The following is a 20000-nucleotide window of genomic DNA, read 5'->3' as shown; positions in this document are numbered from 1 at the left end:
TCTCTCTCTTCTCTCTCTCTCTGCTCTCTCTCTCTCTCTCTCTTGCTCTCTCTCTTCTCTCTCTCTCTGCTCTCTCTCTCTCTTGCTCTCTCTCTTCTCTCTCTTGCTCTCTCTCTCTCTCTCTTGCTCGCTCTCTCTTGTCAGTGAGGTGAAAAACCTCCACGGATGGTGTTGAGGCTCCTTTGCTTTCAGAGACAGCGGGATGGGGGGAAGGGAGGCAGAGGGGGCCTGAGCTCCGCCTCGTCTATCTAAACTGCTCAAGTTTCCCAGCAGAGAGGACAGAACCCGAAACTGTGCTAACTTTAATTTCAAATTAAAGGTGTCAACCGTCCTACTTTTTGTCAACACCCTGGGCTGGATTAACCCACTTAGGGACCCTGGGGTAAAAATCAGCAGGGGGGAGGGCGGGCCCAATTGACCCCTGAGGCACTTGTCATATTGTTTTTGATCCAAAAATGATAGGGCCACACACACATTCATACACTGATGGCAGAAACTGCCATGCAAGGTGCCTCATGCTTATTTACACGCTCAAAATACACACAATGGCACAGCCTTCAGTATTTTCACTTTAACATGTGGACTGAAGGAGCTCTACGATCCTCCAATTTCTGACTAACTATGGGACCAATCTCTGTGAATAGATTTTTCTTATTTCCACGATGTAACGTTGGTATGTCAAAAGAAAAACGCAGCCTCTTTCTACGCGAAGCTTTTATTTTGAAGCATCAAACGGAAATCATCTTCGTTTTATTCCAGTAGATTGACCCTTGTGTCTCGCTGGCCGGTTCAGCCCGAGCAACCCACCGCTGCTGCTTGCAGAGGAGCACACACACACACGTAGGCTACACAGTAATCTCGGACGCCTCTCCCCGGTGGTAGAGGACGCTCGGTCGGACCGCGGAGGGGGTCTGGATATCGCCTCGGTTTTTCCCCGGGAATCGGTTTATTTCTTCCCGGACGTGGAGCGCTCTGATCGGCCAGCGATGCGGGAGCAGCTTCGGAAGTGAGTGCCGGGCTGGGGGGGGGGTACTGCTTATGGCGGTGATTAATAATGGTGATGGTAATGGTCGTAATGCAGTAAACCTGTTCACGGCTAGCGGAGAGGCGGTGAGCCGGGGCACAGATCTCCCACACACACAGCGGGCAACGCGCATTATTACCTCCACTGTGGGCAAGAATCTGCGCCAAAATAGGCATTACAACCGGAATAGGATGCATTCAAATGATATTTTGGAGAAATAGGATCTCTGACTTGGTGTGCTGTTAACCTATTTCTGCATGAATCCACCCAACATGCATCTCCAATGAATGTCACCCAGCATGTTCAAATACATCCGTGGCCGACTCTCAAGCATAGAGCAAAGCTATTCATAGTTGAAACAGAATACAAATGGAGCTCTGCCCTGCCTGCCTTTATTTACCCGTATGAATGTGGCCCGACAGGGATTTGTGTTAATTTATGTGTGTGTTGGCTGAAAGAGAGCGAGAGAGAAGGGCCGTACCAAGCAAAGCGGCGATGTATCACTGTGTTGCATTCCTTCACAGTCACAAACGCGCACAGGAAGGTGCAAAACACTATCACCCCCCGTGCCAGCAAAGCAGCCCGTTGTCTGGATCGGCGGAGGTGTGTGTGTGCGCACTGAGCACAGGCGATTTGGATGCGCTGCTGTTGATCTATTTTCGGCCGGAAAAATGATGCCGGGCCTCGTTTTTTTTGTTTCCCCCCCCAGGCAAACAGCAGGGTTTTAGGTCCAACTGTGCTGACCATCCGCGGTCCGGATCACCATGCTGATCCGTGTTTTAGTACAGTGGGGTGTGCTTGTCCTGCAATGATGGGACACGAACCTTCCGTGCACATGTGTGCACTTCAGGAGTTGGAGAAATGAAGAGCAGGGGGTGCAGCGGACTGGCTGGTGCAGAGTTTTTGGCACCAATGGTGTGTGTGTGTGTGTGTGCACTGATTAAATACAGCTGATCGATAAAAAGCCCTAACACAGAGATTCAACTTGCTGGATGGTGGTGCTGACGTGCTGGGGCATGATTGTTATGGCGTGTGTGTCTTTGTGTGCTGTCGTAGATTAAGCTGTAGTTCACCCTGGTGTGTGGGTTTCTTTGGAGGGTGGGGGGCCAATTTCTGCATTCAGAGTTAGTGATGGAAAGAACTTTCCCCACATTCGAGCCGCACGCCTTTTTCTGGTCAGGTGTGTTTGAGTAAGATATGATACCGGTTCTGGTTGATCGAGGCAGCAAGACGACACTGCGATATTTCCCTACCAGCATACATGCGAGAACAAACGTCTCGGTACAAATAACATGTTTGGTTGAAATTACGTCTAGTCAAATTTTGAACAAATTTTCAACAGAAATTTGGATTAATTTGATTCCAAAAGTCAGTATGATTTGCATCCCACTGCAGATAAAAAATAGCCCATCTAATCTTCTGATCTTCACTTCTAATGATGTTACGCAAGATGTTCGTTATATTCAAACTCTCAGTTGAATGTGCCTTTCAAATGTTAATGTTTCAGTGTCTGGTATGAAGTTTCAGAATACTTATGACCATGTGATATTTCAGTTATTCTTTTTTAATAAATCTGCAAATATTTCTACATTTCTGTTTTTTTCTGTCAAGATGGGGTGCTGAGTGTATTAATGAGAAATAAAATGAACTTTTTTGATTTTAGCAAATGGCTGCTATGAAACAAAGAGTGAAAAATTTAAAGGGGTCTGAATATTTTCCGTACCCACTGTAGTTCGTTAGCAAGCTGACGTTAGCTTCAGCACAGCTAAACCAGATCCAAAAGCTATCATTGGGTCGGTGTTTGTTTCTAGAGTCGATGTGTGACGCGATTCAGAAGAAATTCCCTTTTAAAAAGTTTAACCATTGACCAAAGCCAGCTAGCGCACCAGCCAGCTAGCTTCTTAACACAGAGCTCAACGGAGTCAAGTTAGCGCCTTTTAGCATGACCTAAGCTTTAAGTAGGTGGACAATTCACCTTTCGTGAAATGGTCAGCCATGCTTTAATTTCTTTCTGTTCAGATCTCGGGGCTTCATTTTGATCCTTTGATTGAGACAAAAGGGAGATTTCATGATCCGGATCATTCTGATCCACATTGCAAGTTTTGAAATAATGGCCCGAGGGTATAATTGGGCTGCCCAAAATCCCTGCAGCTCACAGCCCAAAATGTAAAATATGAATGTCCTCCACTATAGAACAGGAGAAGAGCGGCTTCTGTTTTCCCTTCTTCCAGACTTTGTGGGGGAGCCGTCAGACGTGCGTTACCAGCAACATTGCCAACATTGCTGCAGGAAAAGTTCACACCATACTGCGTGTGTGAAAGTGACTTATGTGCAGAACCACTTATTAGTATGAATCCACTCTTATTCAAAGTCATTTTTTCCGCATCCTCAGGTTGTATTTTAAGATGATGGGAAACAAATTCACATTACATAAGGCTTTTGGTGTCAAGCCATCCATTTCTGTGCACCTAACTGATAATATATTAGAACATTAGAGACATATTAGAACATTCTATTAGAATGTAACTTCTTTACATTATATTAGAATGGAGCATCTTTACATTCTATTAGAATGTAACGTCTTTACATTGTATTAGAATGTAGCTTCTTTACATTCTATTAGAATGTAAAGAAGTTACATTGTATTAGAATGTAACTTCTTTACATTATATTAGAATGTAAAGAAGCTACAGTGTATAGAATGATTCTATTGAAGTTATTCCTTTTTTAGATGTTTTAGATGAGTCACTAATCACTTTAAAAGAGTGATCATACCTGATTTAACTTACAGACATGAGATTGATCTTCTCATGTCACTCTCTTTATACAATGATATAAATTCATCCCTGTTTTATTGATATCTTACGAAAAGTTACTCCATTTTTCGTGCGTTTTTCCTGCAAAAGTCCAGCAACATGAGTCTGTTTTGGCTTGTTACATGCATACTGTCTTTTCAAAATAAACTTCCATCTTCACAGGAAACTAAGGTTTAGGCGATGAAACTACTTAGTTGGGTTCAGGAAAAGATCGTGGTTTGTGTTCAAATATCTACGGAAGTGGCGTTGCTTAAGTACGGAAGTCACGTCACAAATAAATCAACATTGGCTTCTTGTTTCACACACGGCACAAACTGCGGCCTCCTGGAGGAAACACCAGTGTTAGTTTGACCCATCCACCTCTCCTCATCCCACCCGTCCTGTGTGGAATTCTACTCATGTAGTCGCTCACTAGCTTATAGCATGTAGCATCCTGGGCATCACTGGGAATCAAAACACCGTGGCTTTGAGAGCACTTGTTTGCAATTGCGCATTAACGTGATTAACCAATGATTTAACTTGCTGCTAGGACCACTGATTCACCAAACCTGCTTGCTTGCAGTCTGTGTTCCACCACAGTCCCCGACGCTGCTCTCGTGATTCATTTTGTTTCTGAAGATAGATTTGATTTTGTAGCGAGTAACGAAGGTTTCAGGGGAAATGTATCGGAGTAAAAGTATCAGTTTTCTTTGCAAAATGTAGTAAAGTAAAAGTCAACAGAAATATAAGTAGTAAAGTAGAGTACAGATACCCAAAAAAACTACTTAAGTACAGTAACGAAGCATTTCTACTTCGTTACTATACACCACTGGGTATCTCAGCTATTTTCATTGGCTTTGTTTACAATAACTCAAATATAGAACATCAGAATTATCCTTTCAAAAACGTCACGTATTTTTTAAAGATGCATAAAATGCATTGATATTATCGTCATTATCTTCTAGCGCTGTGTGATCCTTCAGGTTTCGTTTGTACTTTTAGGTTCTCTTTCAACAAACAGCCTCCTCTGATATCCAGCTGATGAATACTGCTTTCATGCCCTTTTTACCCTTTTCTTTACTCCTCTTCACATTAGACCCCCGAAGGCCAATGTTTGAGCTCATTCACGAACCTGGTGTGCGGGAAAACATTCTGCCAGCACTCCCTCTCAATGATAGGCAGAGGAAGACATCGCCATAGCCCGTAAACCACCTTTTAATCATTCATCCAAGAGCCATAATTGACTGCAGCGAGAAGCGACACTCGTGTCTCTGTGCGGGTCCATTATTTACAACGCCTATCTGTCACCACCACAAAGAGCTTTTCAGCTGCCTGTTGACTGTAATATGTAGCATTGTGTGTTCAGAGTTAGGGTGTGTGGGTGTTATTGTGTGACGAAAGTGTGCGCAATTGTCTGTTCAATCCAACTAAAACTTATGCTGCACAGAGGATCAGATTCAGACGTTTTCTTCAACATCCAGTAATTGTTTCGCTTACTCTTTCCCCCTCCCTAGTCAGCTTCAATCATATCGCCCTCGAGCAAGGCAGCGAATCTGTAACTGCTTCGCGGGAGCCGCCCAGTGTGCGGTGGTTTATCTTCTGACAGTTTACGATGTATTATCAACACTTTGGCTTGTCCTCGGGCCATGCTGCATTTTCTAAGGAGATGGTTTCAGTTTTCAAAAGGCATAAAAAAAAGTCAAAACTAGAGATGCTTGGTTCATTCAGGCCGCCCCTGATGCGAGATTTTTCTCTTGTGTTGTTTTTGTTCATTCATCCCAATGAGACATCTGGTGGGAGGTGGTTCCGTTGACATATTGGAACAATGTGTGTCCGTGTGCTGTATCGTCCTCTTTTGAACAAATATCTGCTTTCCTATAGGAGGCAGATAGGGTGTTGAGGACAGGTTGGTGGTGTGGCAGACATTGGGACGGGGAGTTTGTGGTTTGAAGTTTATGCAATTTTGAAATAAACCACAATACTTACTTGATCTCTTCAGGGGAATTTGCATTTGGTTTGCCCTAGGGCTGCAGCGATCAACCAATCTAGAACATTTTCACAATAACGGCTCTCGTTCTCAGACCTTGTAAAGTAACGCACACACTGCTCTCTCTCTCTCTAATTTGTTGTTTTCGTTGACAGCATCCAATAAAAACTGCCCAGGCTGGTATTCACTAATTCCGAATGATTCCGTTTCTTTTGGCATTGGAGGGCAATTCAAGAAATGGCACCACCAGACGGTGTTTGCTCCCAGCAGCTCAGGTTGTGGAGGGTCCCCACCGGTCATATCCGATCTCAAGGCACAACTGGGGTGATGAGAGTGTCCGGTTTGGGGACCTCAGAATTGCATCTCTGCTCTTTGCAGATGATGTGGTTCTATTGGCTCCATCTAGACCATGACCTTCAGCACGCAGTGGGGCGGTTTGCAGCCGAATGTGAAGTGTTTGTGTTGAGAGTCAATACCTCCAAGTCCGAGGCCGTTGTTCTCTGCCGGGAAACAGCGGGTTGGGAGTGAGTCAAGTACCTCGGGGTATGGTGAAAGACAATGGATGGATGGACTTAAACTTACTGAGGGTTAAGCCTTGTTTGTTTGTTTCCTAGCAGGTGATGCAGACAGCTGCTAGTCACCTGTCTTGCATGTGCACCTGCAGGTTAACTGCAGGTGCACTTGTGTGTGTGACCGACTCGACATTTGTTCTTTTAACAAGTCGGGAAAGGGTTGCAGTTGTGTAAAAAAACATGCCCCAGGCCAGCATTATGAAGCGGAAAACAGGGCTTTTGTCTGTGAAGGGACGCTGAGTGGCACTGTATAAAAATACAACAGCGCCTCTGTTATTTCTTTTAGCTGTTTTGTTCAGTTTTATTTTTTCCCCCATTGACCCACAGCACCCACTGTGCTCAGTGGTGGCCCACTTTGCAAACCTACTATTCACATGTGTGAGGCTGATCATACACACCTGTGCTGAAGAAATGGGAATCTGTGTTTGCTCTTACAGATGGAAGAAAACCGTGAGTTTGAAGTCTTTTCTCCGCCTCCAGCTGTTGTCTCATTTTCACCATCACGTCAGCCGCACAACGGCTCTAATTCATTCTAGCTGGCATAAATGTACAACAATGTACAACATAAATGTACAACATGTTTAAGGGAATAAGCAGCAGTGAAATATCACCTTATTAAACGAAAGGATTTGAATCGTATCACCAACTTTTCATCCCGAGTCGTTTCAGCTTTTCGTTTGCTTACCATGGCTTCGTTTCTCTCTGCAATACAGAAGTCCTTCATCACAACCATTGTGCTGTATAATACAATGATATACGGTTTCTTTCATGCATTTACTTTACTGGTTTTCTGGTTTGCAAAGACATCCATTGTGTTAATCGCAACACTTGAAATGACCTGAGGAATTGGACCACCTACTTTCAGAGGGATGGTTGGTTTTCAAAGTCAAATATTTGAGTGCGCTTGAGTCTGAGGTATTTAAGTTTTTAGCATTAAGTATTCAGATGCATTTAGGGTTAGGGTTACTGAACAGTCACTAAGGAGTCCAAGTGACTGTTCAGTGAATTTACCACACAGCTCATCTGAGGCGAGGTAATATTCAGTGAGAGCTGGAATATTTGAAAAGGGTTGAAGACCACCAACGAGTTTTTTAAATATCATCGGAATCATTCGTATTCCGTTGGGAAAATGCACGTCCCGCATTTCAGTTCTGACGGCGTGAATCACACACACACACACACACAGACATACGTTCCCTTTTCACTCTGATCGGTTTGTCTCCCACACACTCACACACACACACAGACAAGTGCACAGCCTCCTGTGAGCGGCGAGCTGCAGTCACGAGGACAGAACGTGTGAGGGAAGAATGACACAGCAGCCATCCATCTCTGCCTCTTTTCTCTCTCTTCCTCGTCGTCCTCTGTCACACTGCCGTGATGCAGTCTGTGTGCTTTTTAAGCCACGGTTTGCTAACCTTTGTTTGTCAAATGTTAGGCCCATTTAGTTTGGTACAGTGGATTTGTTTGGGGAAGTAAAGCTCTTGGTAGAGCAGAGTGAGCAGAACGTTTGAATTCCTCGAAATAATTATCTGCTGAGTTACAGATGTCTCTTTCCCCATTTCAGTCTACGGGGAAAGTGTTTTTGGGCCCCCTTGGCACCATTTGGCCACGCTCTTGTGATTGGTTGGTAGTGGAGACATCTGATTGGCTAGAGATAGTTCCTTGTTGAAAAAAGATGTCGGGGGACTTTCAAAGTGAAATTGACCCATGACAAGCAGTTTGTAAAGTTTAACAGTTTCTATATGAATGTAACAACAGCCATATCTTTTTCAACTCCTTCCAGCTCCATATATTTGTGGATTCATATTACATGTATGTAAAACGAGAAATATTTGTGTGTGCTTCAGAAACATATTTGCGAATCCTACCTTTATAATATGTGGGTTTTTGTAAACATTTATATAGAATGATAATTACTTATTGTGGCGAGAGTCATTTTCATATAAATCACAAAATATATTTGTGAGTCCTTAATTAATATAGAGACTGATCTGACCATTCAGTCTCTTTTTTTTGTCCCCTTCCAGCCACCAGACCCAGACGACATGCTGGGACCATCCCAAGATGGCCGAGCTCTACCAGTCTCTGGGTAAGATTCCAAATTCTCGCGCACGTGCCGTGGAGTTGGGTGATCAGATGAGATGGAAGAATTTCTGAAGCCGTCTGCTTTGGTTGAGTCCACCATCTCCTTTCCTCTCCCAACTCTTCCCTCTTGTTTCTCTTTCTTTAGCCGACCTAAACAACGTTCGGTTCTCGGCCTACCGGACAGCCATGAAGCTCAGGCGCCTGCAGAAGGCTCTCTGCCGTGAGTACCCTCCGTCTATATATATATATATATATATATATATATATATATATATATATATATATATCTCATTTACATGTATACCTCTTCTGAATGTGCCGTCACGTAGGGTTTCTGTCTCTTGCTTCAAGTACACTCCTCTCATCATGAGAGCTCATCTCATTGTGTTCCAGCCCTGCTACACTCCTGCTTTGATCCTTCTTTTCCTCCACTTACATGTCTTTTATTTAATTCACCTCATATGCTGCTTCTCCTCGGATCGTCTCCTCTACACTTCATTCCTTATGCTGCGTTCACACCGGTCGCGTTGATTTTTTGACGCGCGTCGAGATTACATACAAAGTCTATGCACAGACGCGATGAGACTGGCCCGCCGCGATTTTGCGATGGCGCCTTAGACGCGTTTTTGCGCTGGACGCCGCAAAATCGCCAACGCGCGAGTTGAAATTTTTCAACTTCTGCGACATAATCGCGTGACGCTGTGGCGCGATAGCCTATCAGCGTTGAGTTGCTCCCCCTGTCATCACTGGCTTCCTGCCGTTGTTGAATCAGGAAATAAATCCTGTAGCCGTCTGTGTTCACCCAGAGCTCTACGATACCTCATATCAACAGAGACCGGACCAAACTATGTGTATACATGTGTGTGTGTAAACCATACGGTACAAACAATGAATAGACGCTGCCGTATTTACGTCTACATGATGTTATTGAGTGCTGGTGGAGCTGCTACGATGTTAGCATAGCCTAGCACCGATCCATCAGAGCTCCATTGAGAAGACCAGTAACCTACAAATCGGCATCATTACGTAGTTATTTCGGAGTCCCTTTTTGTCGGAGAAGACAAGTACAAATCTGCATCATTATGTAGTTATTTAGGAGTCCCTTTTTGTCGGTTTATTTTCCGTTAAGTCACAACCAAATCAGTTTATGTTGTGTTCCTACAGCTGTAGTAAACAGCGACCGGTGGCTTGTTAGACACAGTGAATACAGCTCGATACAATCCACGGAGCTCCTCTGAACAATGTTATGAACCAGACATGACGGCGTTTGGCATTCCGACATTTGAGGGACTTCCACAACACGTACAAAGCAGCAATTGTCCTTATTCCTTTCATGGTTGATAGCGGAAAGAAATGGCGGCCAGGTGAACGGCTTCCAGTCGATAAACCACGCCCCCTCTCCGGCTCTACGCGATTTTGCGGCGTTTGGTGTGAACACGACCGGCGGCGTGTTGGACTCGTTTTTGCGGTGCGTCAAAAAATCAACGCGTTTGGTGTGAACGCAGCATTAGTGTATTTTTTTTCCACTCGGCTGTGCGTGTGTGCGTGTGCGTGTGTGCGTGTGTGTGTGCCCATGCCCATATGTGTGTTTACTGATCCTTCTCGTCTTTGGCCGGTGGAGCTGAAGAGTGTGAGCCACCTACGAGCTGTTATGCATGTGATGTGTTTTCTGGCGTATGTGGTGCTGCATTGCACTGAAGCACTATTTATGATAAGGAGGCTTTCTAAAAATAACAATGAACAGGTTTCGTGATTAACCCCGGCGAACAATGTTTTTCTTCTGCTCCCATTATTCCCAGCAGGAGACTTGGTGGGCATTTCTCTCTTTTGTTGATTACTCTCTGTTTCTTCTTCTCATTTCTTTTTTTCCTCCCCCTCAATCTCCTTTTCTTTTCCTCCCTTCTCTACCAGGTAGTTGCCTTAACGGCATTCCACAGTGGTACACAAAATAATCAATCTTCTTTTTGTAGAATTCTCTTTTCATTTGAATACAAACAAGACAATATATGAATACTTCAGTCGCTAAAGCAGTACGTAGAAACCTTGACTGTTTAACAGTTGTGACAAAAAAAGGGCGAGACCTTGTGTTAAGATATCAGTTCATGCAGCTTCAAGTGGAACCACAACCTTGAGGTGCACCATAATGATATTTGAGTTATTTACAGTGTAGCTGTCAAGTTTAGAAATAAAATTAAAATGCACACTGTCATTTTTTGCTGCTTGGGGTCTCATTCAAAACGATTACAAAAGACAAAGTTTGGTGAAGTCATGAAGTAGCGTGGGATCATGGGGTTACCACCATGCCTGGATATATGCATTTGATAATGCAGACAGCACTTCAAAGATTCTAATCAGAGCTCTTGTATGTAAACGATTATTAAAAAATGAAATATCTTGTCCTCTGTAGCCTTCATCCTATCAATTCTAATCACTGCACATTTAGCCGTTCTCTTTTTACCTTCAATTGACTCGTTGACCGTTGGGAGGGGGGGAGTGGAGACATAATCATAATGTTAGACACACATAAACAGAGGTTATTAAATGCCTGGCTTCATCACAAGCAGTTCAATTAGAATCCACTCTTTGGGGCTTTTATTTTGAAATGGGGGGTGTGTGTGTGTGTGTGTGTGGGGGGGTCCTCTAAAAGTCTCTAAGACCTGAATGACTATGAGAGAGAGAGAGAGAGAGAAGAAAGAATTAGTGAGAGAGAGAGAGAGAGAGAAGAAAGAGAAAGAGAGAGAGAGAAGAAAGAATTAGTGAGAGAGAGAAGAAAGAATTAGTGAGAGAGAGAGAGAGAAGAAAGAGAGGCTCTGATATCTCTGGCAAACTTTCTCATTTGGAGATTGTCCGATGTTTTATCTTTTACAGCTTACATGACTATTGTCCTGCTCTGCCATGTCTTTCCTCGTCTCTCCGTCTTGTGTCGCGGTGTGTGTAAATGTCACTCGAATCAGGAAACTTATCAGAATACTCATATCTGATTGGCCGAGCTGCAACACGTAACAGCTGCAACAAATCATGCGTGTGCGGCTTTTATTTAAAAATGGGGTGTGTGTGTGTGTGTGTGTGGCAAAATACAAATATTTTTTTCACAACAATCTCAAGCTGCTCTTCACTCTAGCGGTGACATCACGCACTCTAAGCTCCGCAATACACACCCATTATAAAGTCAGAAAAGGACTGAAAAATCATGAAAGTTAAATTGCTGCAGTTCAAAAAGTGTAAAATATATCACAAAGCTGAATAATGTGGCAATAGATCAGGATTTTCTCAACATTGTAAAGTTGAAATGGTGTCTGTAGCTGAAAATATGAGATAGTTGAAGGATTTGAAAGTTGAAGAAGTTTAAGAGGATTTGAACATTTTCTCCATTGAAATCCCATTCAAAATCAAAATTGCAAAAAGCTTAATAATTCAAAACGTTTAAAGATTAGAAATATGAAAAGATATAGCACACATGTCATTAAAGAGCTGAACATTTTGATAGTTGAACGGTTTCTGTAGCTTAAAAAATGAAGGCGAAGAAGAGGTGGGACGGAAGAAATAGAAGAAGTTGAATAAAGATTTGAAGAAAAAATAAAGATTATTGTTGGAATGCTGTTAAGCATTCCAACAATAATGTGATACTTTATTGATCCCCGGAGTCCTTCTCATTGCTCTCCTTGAGCAGCTCAAGGACACTTTTTGAACTCGGGGCATCTGAACCGAGCAGGTTCTGTTGAAGCGTAGTGTGAGCTGTCCGCTAACCGACTCTCCGTCCGCAGTGGACCTGCTGAGCATGCCGATGGCGTGCGAGGTGTTCGATCAGCACGGCCTGAAGCAGAACGAGCAGCTGCTGGACATCTCCCTGCTGGTCACCTGTCTGACCAGCTTGTACCAGCGGCTGGAGCAGAGCCACTCCCACCTGGTCAACATCCCGCTGTGCGTGGACATGTGCCTCAACTGGCTGCTCAACGTCTACGACACGTACGTGGAGCTTTTTTATTATTTCAGTGAAATTGAACATCCTCTGACATGCTGTTTTTTGCTGTTTTTTTGGGTGATAGTGGGCGCACCGGAAAGATCCGAACTCTGTCATTCAAAACTGGAATCATCTCACTCTGCAAGGCTCACCTGGAGGATAAATACAGATGTAAGTAATACGCACACACACACAGACCGCATGCGCTATATAAGGGATTCAAATCAGAGGATGCAGTGCTTTAATACTCCTAACACTCAGAAACAGCTGAGCTAATCACAGTGGAGCATTAAAACAATGGCTCGGCTTCTCCAGGAAATCACATTGTTGTCTGAATTTTGCAGAGTGGCAGGACGTGAACACATATCTGCAGCCAGGAGACGTGGGCCAAATGAACAATAGAAACAATTGTAGGTCATTGAAACTGTTGGTGTGACCTCGTCAATCCCTCTTTTGCTGCTTGATCTCTTGTGATTTATGGTATCGCGATTGATTCGGGTTCAGCAGCGTAATGTATTATGAGATGCAATGTTTGAGATTCAGAATTCAAGACTTCTTAAAAAAACGTACATTTTCGTCGACGCCATTCTCAGCTGCGTTTCACGGGTCGATGCCCTAACATGTCGTTTATCACGTCAAAATATGGAAAAGTGGAACAGCAGGAGCCGCCTGGTCTTTACTAAGTACTTTATTATACTTGAGCTAAAAAGTTGGAAAATGGGGGGAAGTAGATTTATGAGCCCTGATAATGTCTCCATCATAAACAGGATTACTGAGTTCTAACTGACCTGTCTGATGTTCGTGTCTCATTTCTCCCTTTGGAACCCTCCTTCTCCTCCTCCTCCTCTCCCTCCATCCTCCAGTCTTGTTCAGGCAGGTTGCCAGCGCAACAGGTTTCTGTGACCAGCGTCGCCTGGGTCTCCTCCTCCACGACTCCATCCAGATCCCCCGGCAGCTCGGCGAGGTCGCCTCCTTTGGCGGCTCCAACATCGAGCCCTCCGTCCGCAGCTGCTTCCAGTTTGTACGTGAACATTTAGTTCTAAGTGATATGTTTTGACTTGGCGGTGTGGTTTGACTCTGGGAACTTATAGGTATAGGTCGTAAAGAATGCACTCACTAATAATAGTAACAGTCAAATGCTATAGCCCGCATGTCTATTAGCACTGATGCCTAAGGCCCTACAGATGAAGGTCTCATATTGGCACTGATGGCTAAGGCCCTTCAGATGAAGGTCTCATATTGATACTGATGCCTAAGGCCCTTCAGATGAAGGTCTCATATTGGCACTGATGCCTAAGGCCCTTCAGATGAAGGTCTCATATTGGCACTGATGCCTAAGGCCCTTCAGATGAAGGTCTCATATTAGCACTGATGCCTAAGGCCCTTCAGATGAAGGTCTCATATTAGCACAGTCCATTGAGTATTTACATTTTGCTAAATTAGGTTTATTCATAGAAAGCAACTGGATATGGTGCTTTGAGATTTACAGAAAATAATGGGCAAATGTAAACAAGAGGTGCATGGCGGAGTCCAGTAAATAGGACCAGAGACAGAGAAATGATCTCTGACAGCTGCAGAGATGTAGCTGGGATGGAAACATGGAGAATGCTCACAAACAGGACAGAATGAACACCATGTACCATACTGTCCGATGGGTCATTCATTCTGAGTAGTTGAGTTTTTGGCTTGTTAGCTTTAGCCTCAGTTGTAGCATTATATTATTTATGTAACCTATTTTAAGACCCCTTACGTGGTCTAATTTTAATACAAGACACAAAAGTGGAAAAGTAAATAAACAACTCATGGAGCCAACGTTAGCTTGATTAGCTAGCTAGCTAGCTAGCTACACCTGATAGAACCTGCAGCTTCAAAAGCAATGGTTGAAAGACACACATGCACACCCTGAAGTGTGCACACCAGGAGGACTGTCTCATCTCATCTAGCCCTAAAGAGAACTGCAGATAGCTTAGCTTCACTCCAGCTGCCCCCTCTGAGGAATCGGTGTGCATGCGGGCGTGAGATAGAAGGAGGGCGCTGTGGGTGGTCAATTCCATTTAAAAATTTAAAAAAATGAAATGGAATCGATGAAGCCAATATGTCTCTGATTATCCCCCCCCCCCCCCCCCCCCCATCTGTCTAATGCTTTCATTATCGAGCAAGAGACATTAAATAATGGCTGCGTAGCAGCTGGTGACTTTAGTTTTTTAGCAAATAACAGGAAATGGTGCATTTGCATTATTTTATTTGTTGGGGGCTATTTCCGCCGTTGGATTGATCCCCGATGGGTGCTCGAGTGAGTACTTGGCACAGCATGACGGTGTATGTGGAACCAGTGTGGCTCACTGATGTGTTTTTAATAGTTTTTTAACAGACAACTCTAAGGCACAGAGGAAAATAACATCAGATTGTGGATACACACACAGTACTTGTTAGTTTATTTACAGGTTTTCTTTCAAAATAAGACGGGGAGAATAGACTTTCAAAAAGTGGTATTTTAATTTAGTTTGATTTAGTCAGTCATGTGGGAAGCTTTTTTGTTTTGTTTTTGAAAGGCTAAATGCCAACGAATGTGTATTGAAACAGAACATATTGGACGGACACACTCCTGTGTGTTAGGAGTCACCATGGCTGAGTTGTACTAATCCATTTTGTTTCATTTGCAAACTATGCTTACGGTGAGTCCATTTTCTTCCCAGGCCAATAACAAACCCGAGCTGGAAGCCGCCATGTTCCTGGACTGGATGCGCCTGGAGCCCCAGTCCATGGTGTGGCTGCCCGTCCTGCACCGCGTCGCCGCCGCCGAAACCGCCAAGCACCAGGCCAAGTGTAATATCTGCAAGGAGTGTCCCATCATAGGATTCAGGTCACTAGAGCCACGCAGCACAACCACTTTTCCTTTTCACAGTACAAATGTGTTCTTTTTTTGTCACGGGCATGATAGGTGAATGTTCCACATGTAATCCACCTTTTGAGCAGCACATCTGAATGTCTAATCAGGAGAAATGAGCAGAATTGGAGCCATTTTGCCGAGTATTATATTCTTCATCTCATTACATAGAGGGCAATAAAACACAAAACGAGTGTAATTTTCAGTTCAGCCCAAATGAAAGTGAATGAGGATTATGCTCTTTTGTGGTGCAGCACTCAACCTCTACGTCAGGAAGGTTGAAACTGATTTAAGTGCAATGGTTTCTGGAAATAGTGTTTTAATATATCAATATGTGGTCCTTAGCATAGATCAGCTTTACTTGTTCTTTTAGATTTATTTGCATCTCACCATAGTCTGTTTTTTCAAATAACTGTGGAGAAGACATTGCTTTTTGCTGTAGAGATAATACAGAAGAGCATCCTTGCCCCCGTCATGTTCTTCTTTATTTCAACAGGAAGACAAGAGAAGTGTGATTGATCATATTTCTTTTCATGTGTTGCACACACAGAAAAAGAAAAGAGAAAGACGGCTCCCTGGTTGGCTCCACAAAGCTATTCTCTTTATCATGACACCCGCCGAGGTGTTTTATAGCCAGCTATTTTAAACGTGACGCTTCAGCATCTGTTCAAAGAAGCTGTATTGATAATTGCCAAATTGATGTCACCAGGGAGTCGGTTCTATTTGCAAGAAGCACTCATACGAACAGATTTGTATGAGTCACATGCACTCGTTTTCTCCTTCATAGAATTACTCGTGAAGCCCTCAGAGGCAGGTGAGTCTGATATATATATTTTATCTCCTGTGTTAACAGGTGAATAAAAGAAAATCTTTCTAAGTTACTTTCTTCAGTCTAAAAAAAAGTTTTGACTGGGGATTTTTTGGGGGGGGCCACTAGAGCCTGAAGTACACCACTACCCCATGTTGTTGATGGGAAGAAAACATGAATGCGTTTAGTCACTTGGCCTCTTGTGGCCGAAAGGAGTATTACATCAACAAACACTTGAAATGATCCTGACACCCGTTTTCACAGATGACAAGATATGACAGAACTTTAGAAAGGCTTCCATAGCTTTCTCTTCTGCACATACAGAACTTGTTTTTTGGGAGTTATTATTTCAGTAAAAACAAATAAGCTTCACATTTTTTACAGTCACCAGAGTTGAGATCCAGCTGTGAACCTATTCATCTCAATTCAACAGCAGCAGCAGGCCAGTAAAACAGCCCACTTCTGCATATGAATGATTGATGCTACTGACAGAACTGTAGCCCCATGTGTAACCACGACCCTTAGAATGCGGATGAAGGAGGTGTGTCTGCTCTGTTGTTGGTGGGCCCCTTCATTACAAGAGCAGCAATACATTTCAATGAAGAGTCCCAGGACCAGAGAATAAATATCTCATTTAATTACTGGGCTGAAAGAATTTTAACTACTCCGACCCCGGAGAAAACAGAGCTATAAATTTACCTCTTTTATTGATTCTCTCTCTTTCTTTGTTTTCTATTCCTGCTCCTCTACCATCTCCCTTTCTTCTTTTTGCTCTCTTTTCTTTCACTCCCACGTCTCCTCTCTCCTCCTTTTGTTTTCTTCCTTTTGCTCTCTCGACCTCCCGCCTGACCTCTCTTTCCCTCCCCAGATATCGGAGTCTGAAGCATTTCAACTATGACATTTGCCAAAGCTGCTTCTTCTGCGGTCGCGTCGCCAAGGGACACAAGATGCAGTACCCCATGGTCGAGTACTGCACTCCGGTATAAATATATTCATATTCCTGCTCTGCGATGTGTCAATGAAAACGGAGAAAGATGGAAATTTTTCTTTGCCAGACTTGTCGAATCATTTCCTTCCTCCTGTTACGAAGTGAAAACCATCTGCACGCCGAGATCCGTGCAGTCGCTGAGAGTGTTGATGCTTGTCCTACCAGTATCTTATTTCAACAAGCCTTTTTTGTTTTTGGTGAGCAGCCATCTTTGTATATTGGACTTCCTGCAGTCATGACAGCTAACAACCCTAATTAATTAATAATTAATTATCTTCTCGAAAATCGACACCACTCTCATGTCTGTATGCTAAATATGAGCTAGCAGACAATTAGCTTAGCAAGACATGTTGCTTTCAGATTTGTTTATTTACAAATTAAACAAATGATATTCACGCTTTAATTTGTAAACATCTGGAGTTGCTCTTTGGCAGATTTTCTTTTCTTTTTCTTATTTTTCTTTATATTAGCCAGTGGTGTATAAAGTACTCAAAAGCCATACTTGAGTAAAAGTAAAGATACCTTACTGGAAAACTACTCCAGTAAAAAGTCACCTCTTAGAATACTACTTGAGTAAAAGTCTTAAAGTATCTGATATTTATTGTACTTAAGTACAAAAGTACTTAAGTATCAAAAGTAATTTTCTGATATTAAATGTACATCATAACCTGAACATGAAATGAACATCATAACCTGTTCATTGAAAGTAAAAGTACAAGTAAATGCTGTTAATAAAAAAGCAAAGGGTTAGAATTGTGAGAATGATGAAGTTTATTCTTTTAAGTGCTGTGGCAACATGACCAAGGACATGGAGCTGTGTTGAACATAATTGGGTTGGCTGTGATCCATCCAGGAGCAACAATGTTCAACATAATATATTGTACATAAGCAGGCACGTGCACAGATAGACCCCTAGTGGTGCTCAAGCACCTGCCCTTTTGCCCTGGATGAGAAAAGTGCCCTTTCTGCGGGTGCCCAATTTTTTATAAATATAATAAAATAAAAATTACTTTTTCTGTCATCAATTCCCCCCAAATGTGTTTCGATATCTGACGGGGCATTTATTTGAGTTCTTGTGAGAATTTCGCCCCGACATGCACCGCGGCGCCCACAAGCCTCCCACGCGCCCCTCCCTCCTCCTCCTTCACTTACTGCCTACTGCGCGTGCAGTGCTGAGCATCAGGCTAAACGGCTGAAGCCAACTTCTTCTCTGACCCGGAGCATCAGACAGACAGGTAATGACAGTGCAATACCCCGACGTTGTTTGGTGATAAATTAACAACAACAATTAGCGCCGCTGAAAACATTACGTCGCAACTGGTCCGACGTTTGCTAAAAAACAAACAAAAAAACCCCTCACGAAATCCATGATTTAAAAGCCTTGCCCAGTTGTTTTACTGACGTTTGTCATGTTTAATGAAGAGAGAGGGGAGAGAGGCAGGCAGACATTAATTATTTTAATTATTAAAAAGAAAGGTAGGTCTTAAGTTGAGCTACATGACAGTCTGGTGAGGTATTGTGGTAGGCTATAGGCTATTATTAGTGTAATGCTGCTTATGCTTCAACTGTCAGAAAACAGTAAAAACATGGGTGTGTACTGTGTTGTCAGCTTTAGAGAGATATGTAATGTCTTGATTATTATGCACAACATTGATTTATGTCATTTAAAAAAAATTGCAGCATAATGCCAAGAAAAGAGAGACTACAAAAACAGAAGGACAGGGAAAAGCAGCAAGCAGAGAAATCTGGAAGCTATAATGATGCTCCTCAATGAGATCTGCGAAAGACATCCACCTGACCTGGCCCTAGGGGATGCAAAAATGTACAAAAATGCGATTAACTTCGCATTCATTCTCTGCATGGAAATCACCACCCCAGCATTTGAAGTCACTGCTCTTGCATCAAATGCCATCAGCCCGTCTTTGTTTTGTCTTTGTTTTTGTCTGGCCTTGTTTTTGCCTATTATTCATTTATTTATTCAATTTGATAATTTGAGTTAGTATTGGTTGCGTTAACAAAAATAAATATATACGTTGAAAATATCCGACTGTGTTATTTATTTATTTATCATTATTTTAATTTCATGTATAATTTTGGCGATGGGTGCCCTTTTTTTTGCTTGAGCACCTGCCCCCCAAAATGTCTGTGCACGTGCCTGTACATAAGTATACTTTTGCATCTACTATGAACTTATCATCATAATTCTCCGAAAAGCAATATGACACTATGAAGGAGTTGTAACAGTGCGTTTATAAGTCTGCTCATTAGACTAGAGGATATAGAGGGCAAATGCATAATATTATGTTCAGCAAAACATATCCACTTGATGCATCAGGTCAGTGTTGTGAGAAAGGACACCTGCCTTGTAAACTCCTATGGGCCTGATTTGAACACAACAGACAAACAGGTTTTGCTCAAGCTGAATCTGCAATTGGGCGACTGCTACCATCATAACTCCATCTGATCATCCACAACATGACTCAAATATCAAAACATGATCAATACTAAAGTAACAACCCAGTCATTACTTGAAACTGAAACATGTCCTGTTCATCTTCAAAAGAAGTTGGTTTTCAAAATTGCGAGAATTCAGTCTCGCTCTTCATGGGCTGAAGACTAGTCCTGCGATGCTAAATAGCCTTTCACAGGCCGCTGAGGCAGGTAGAGGTGTGTTCAGCGTCACAGACAGCTTGCACACAGCTGCGAAGAATTCCCCGAATGCTGCGCTCTCGCGGCTCCTGTCAATCCGTGTATACAGCTACAGCTAACGTTAGCCAACTAGTGCTGCACAACTCTCAACACTTCCTCAGCTCACTAACTCGCTAGCGATCCACTGGTGTTGGTCTTCGTCACCACCGTCGTTTGTTGCGGGAGTAGCAGGTGCTTCCAT

At 43.0% G+C, this 20000-nt stretch overlaps 1 protein-coding gene across 1 annotated transcript in view; it reads left to right on the top strand.

The window, feature by feature from the left end:
• Positions 1–20000, top strand: part of LOC306797451 (dystrophin-like) — a 218733-nt gene that overhangs the window by 183108 nt on the left and 15625 nt on the right. The window contains 8 exon segments of the mRNA XM_079296817.1: positions 794–1006; positions 8409–8470; positions 8612–8686; positions 12231–12432; positions 12513–12598; positions 13291–13448; positions 15124–15290; positions 16991–17102. Coding sequence (XP_079152943.1) covers positions 794–1006; positions 8409–8470; positions 8612–8686; positions 12231–12432; positions 12513–12598; positions 13291–13448; positions 15124–15290; positions 16991–17102 — 1075 coding nt within the window.

The sequence above is a fragment of the Melanostigma gelatinosum genome, assembly GCF_949748355.1.
Source record: "Melanostigma gelatinosum genome assembly, chromosome: 24".
NCBI classification, from domain to species: domain Eukaryota; kingdom Metazoa; phylum Chordata; class Actinopteri; order Perciformes; family Zoarcidae; genus Melanostigma; species Melanostigma gelatinosum.
Note: the sequence above shows the minus strand (reverse complement) of the source record. Positions and strands in the feature narration are given on the sequence as shown.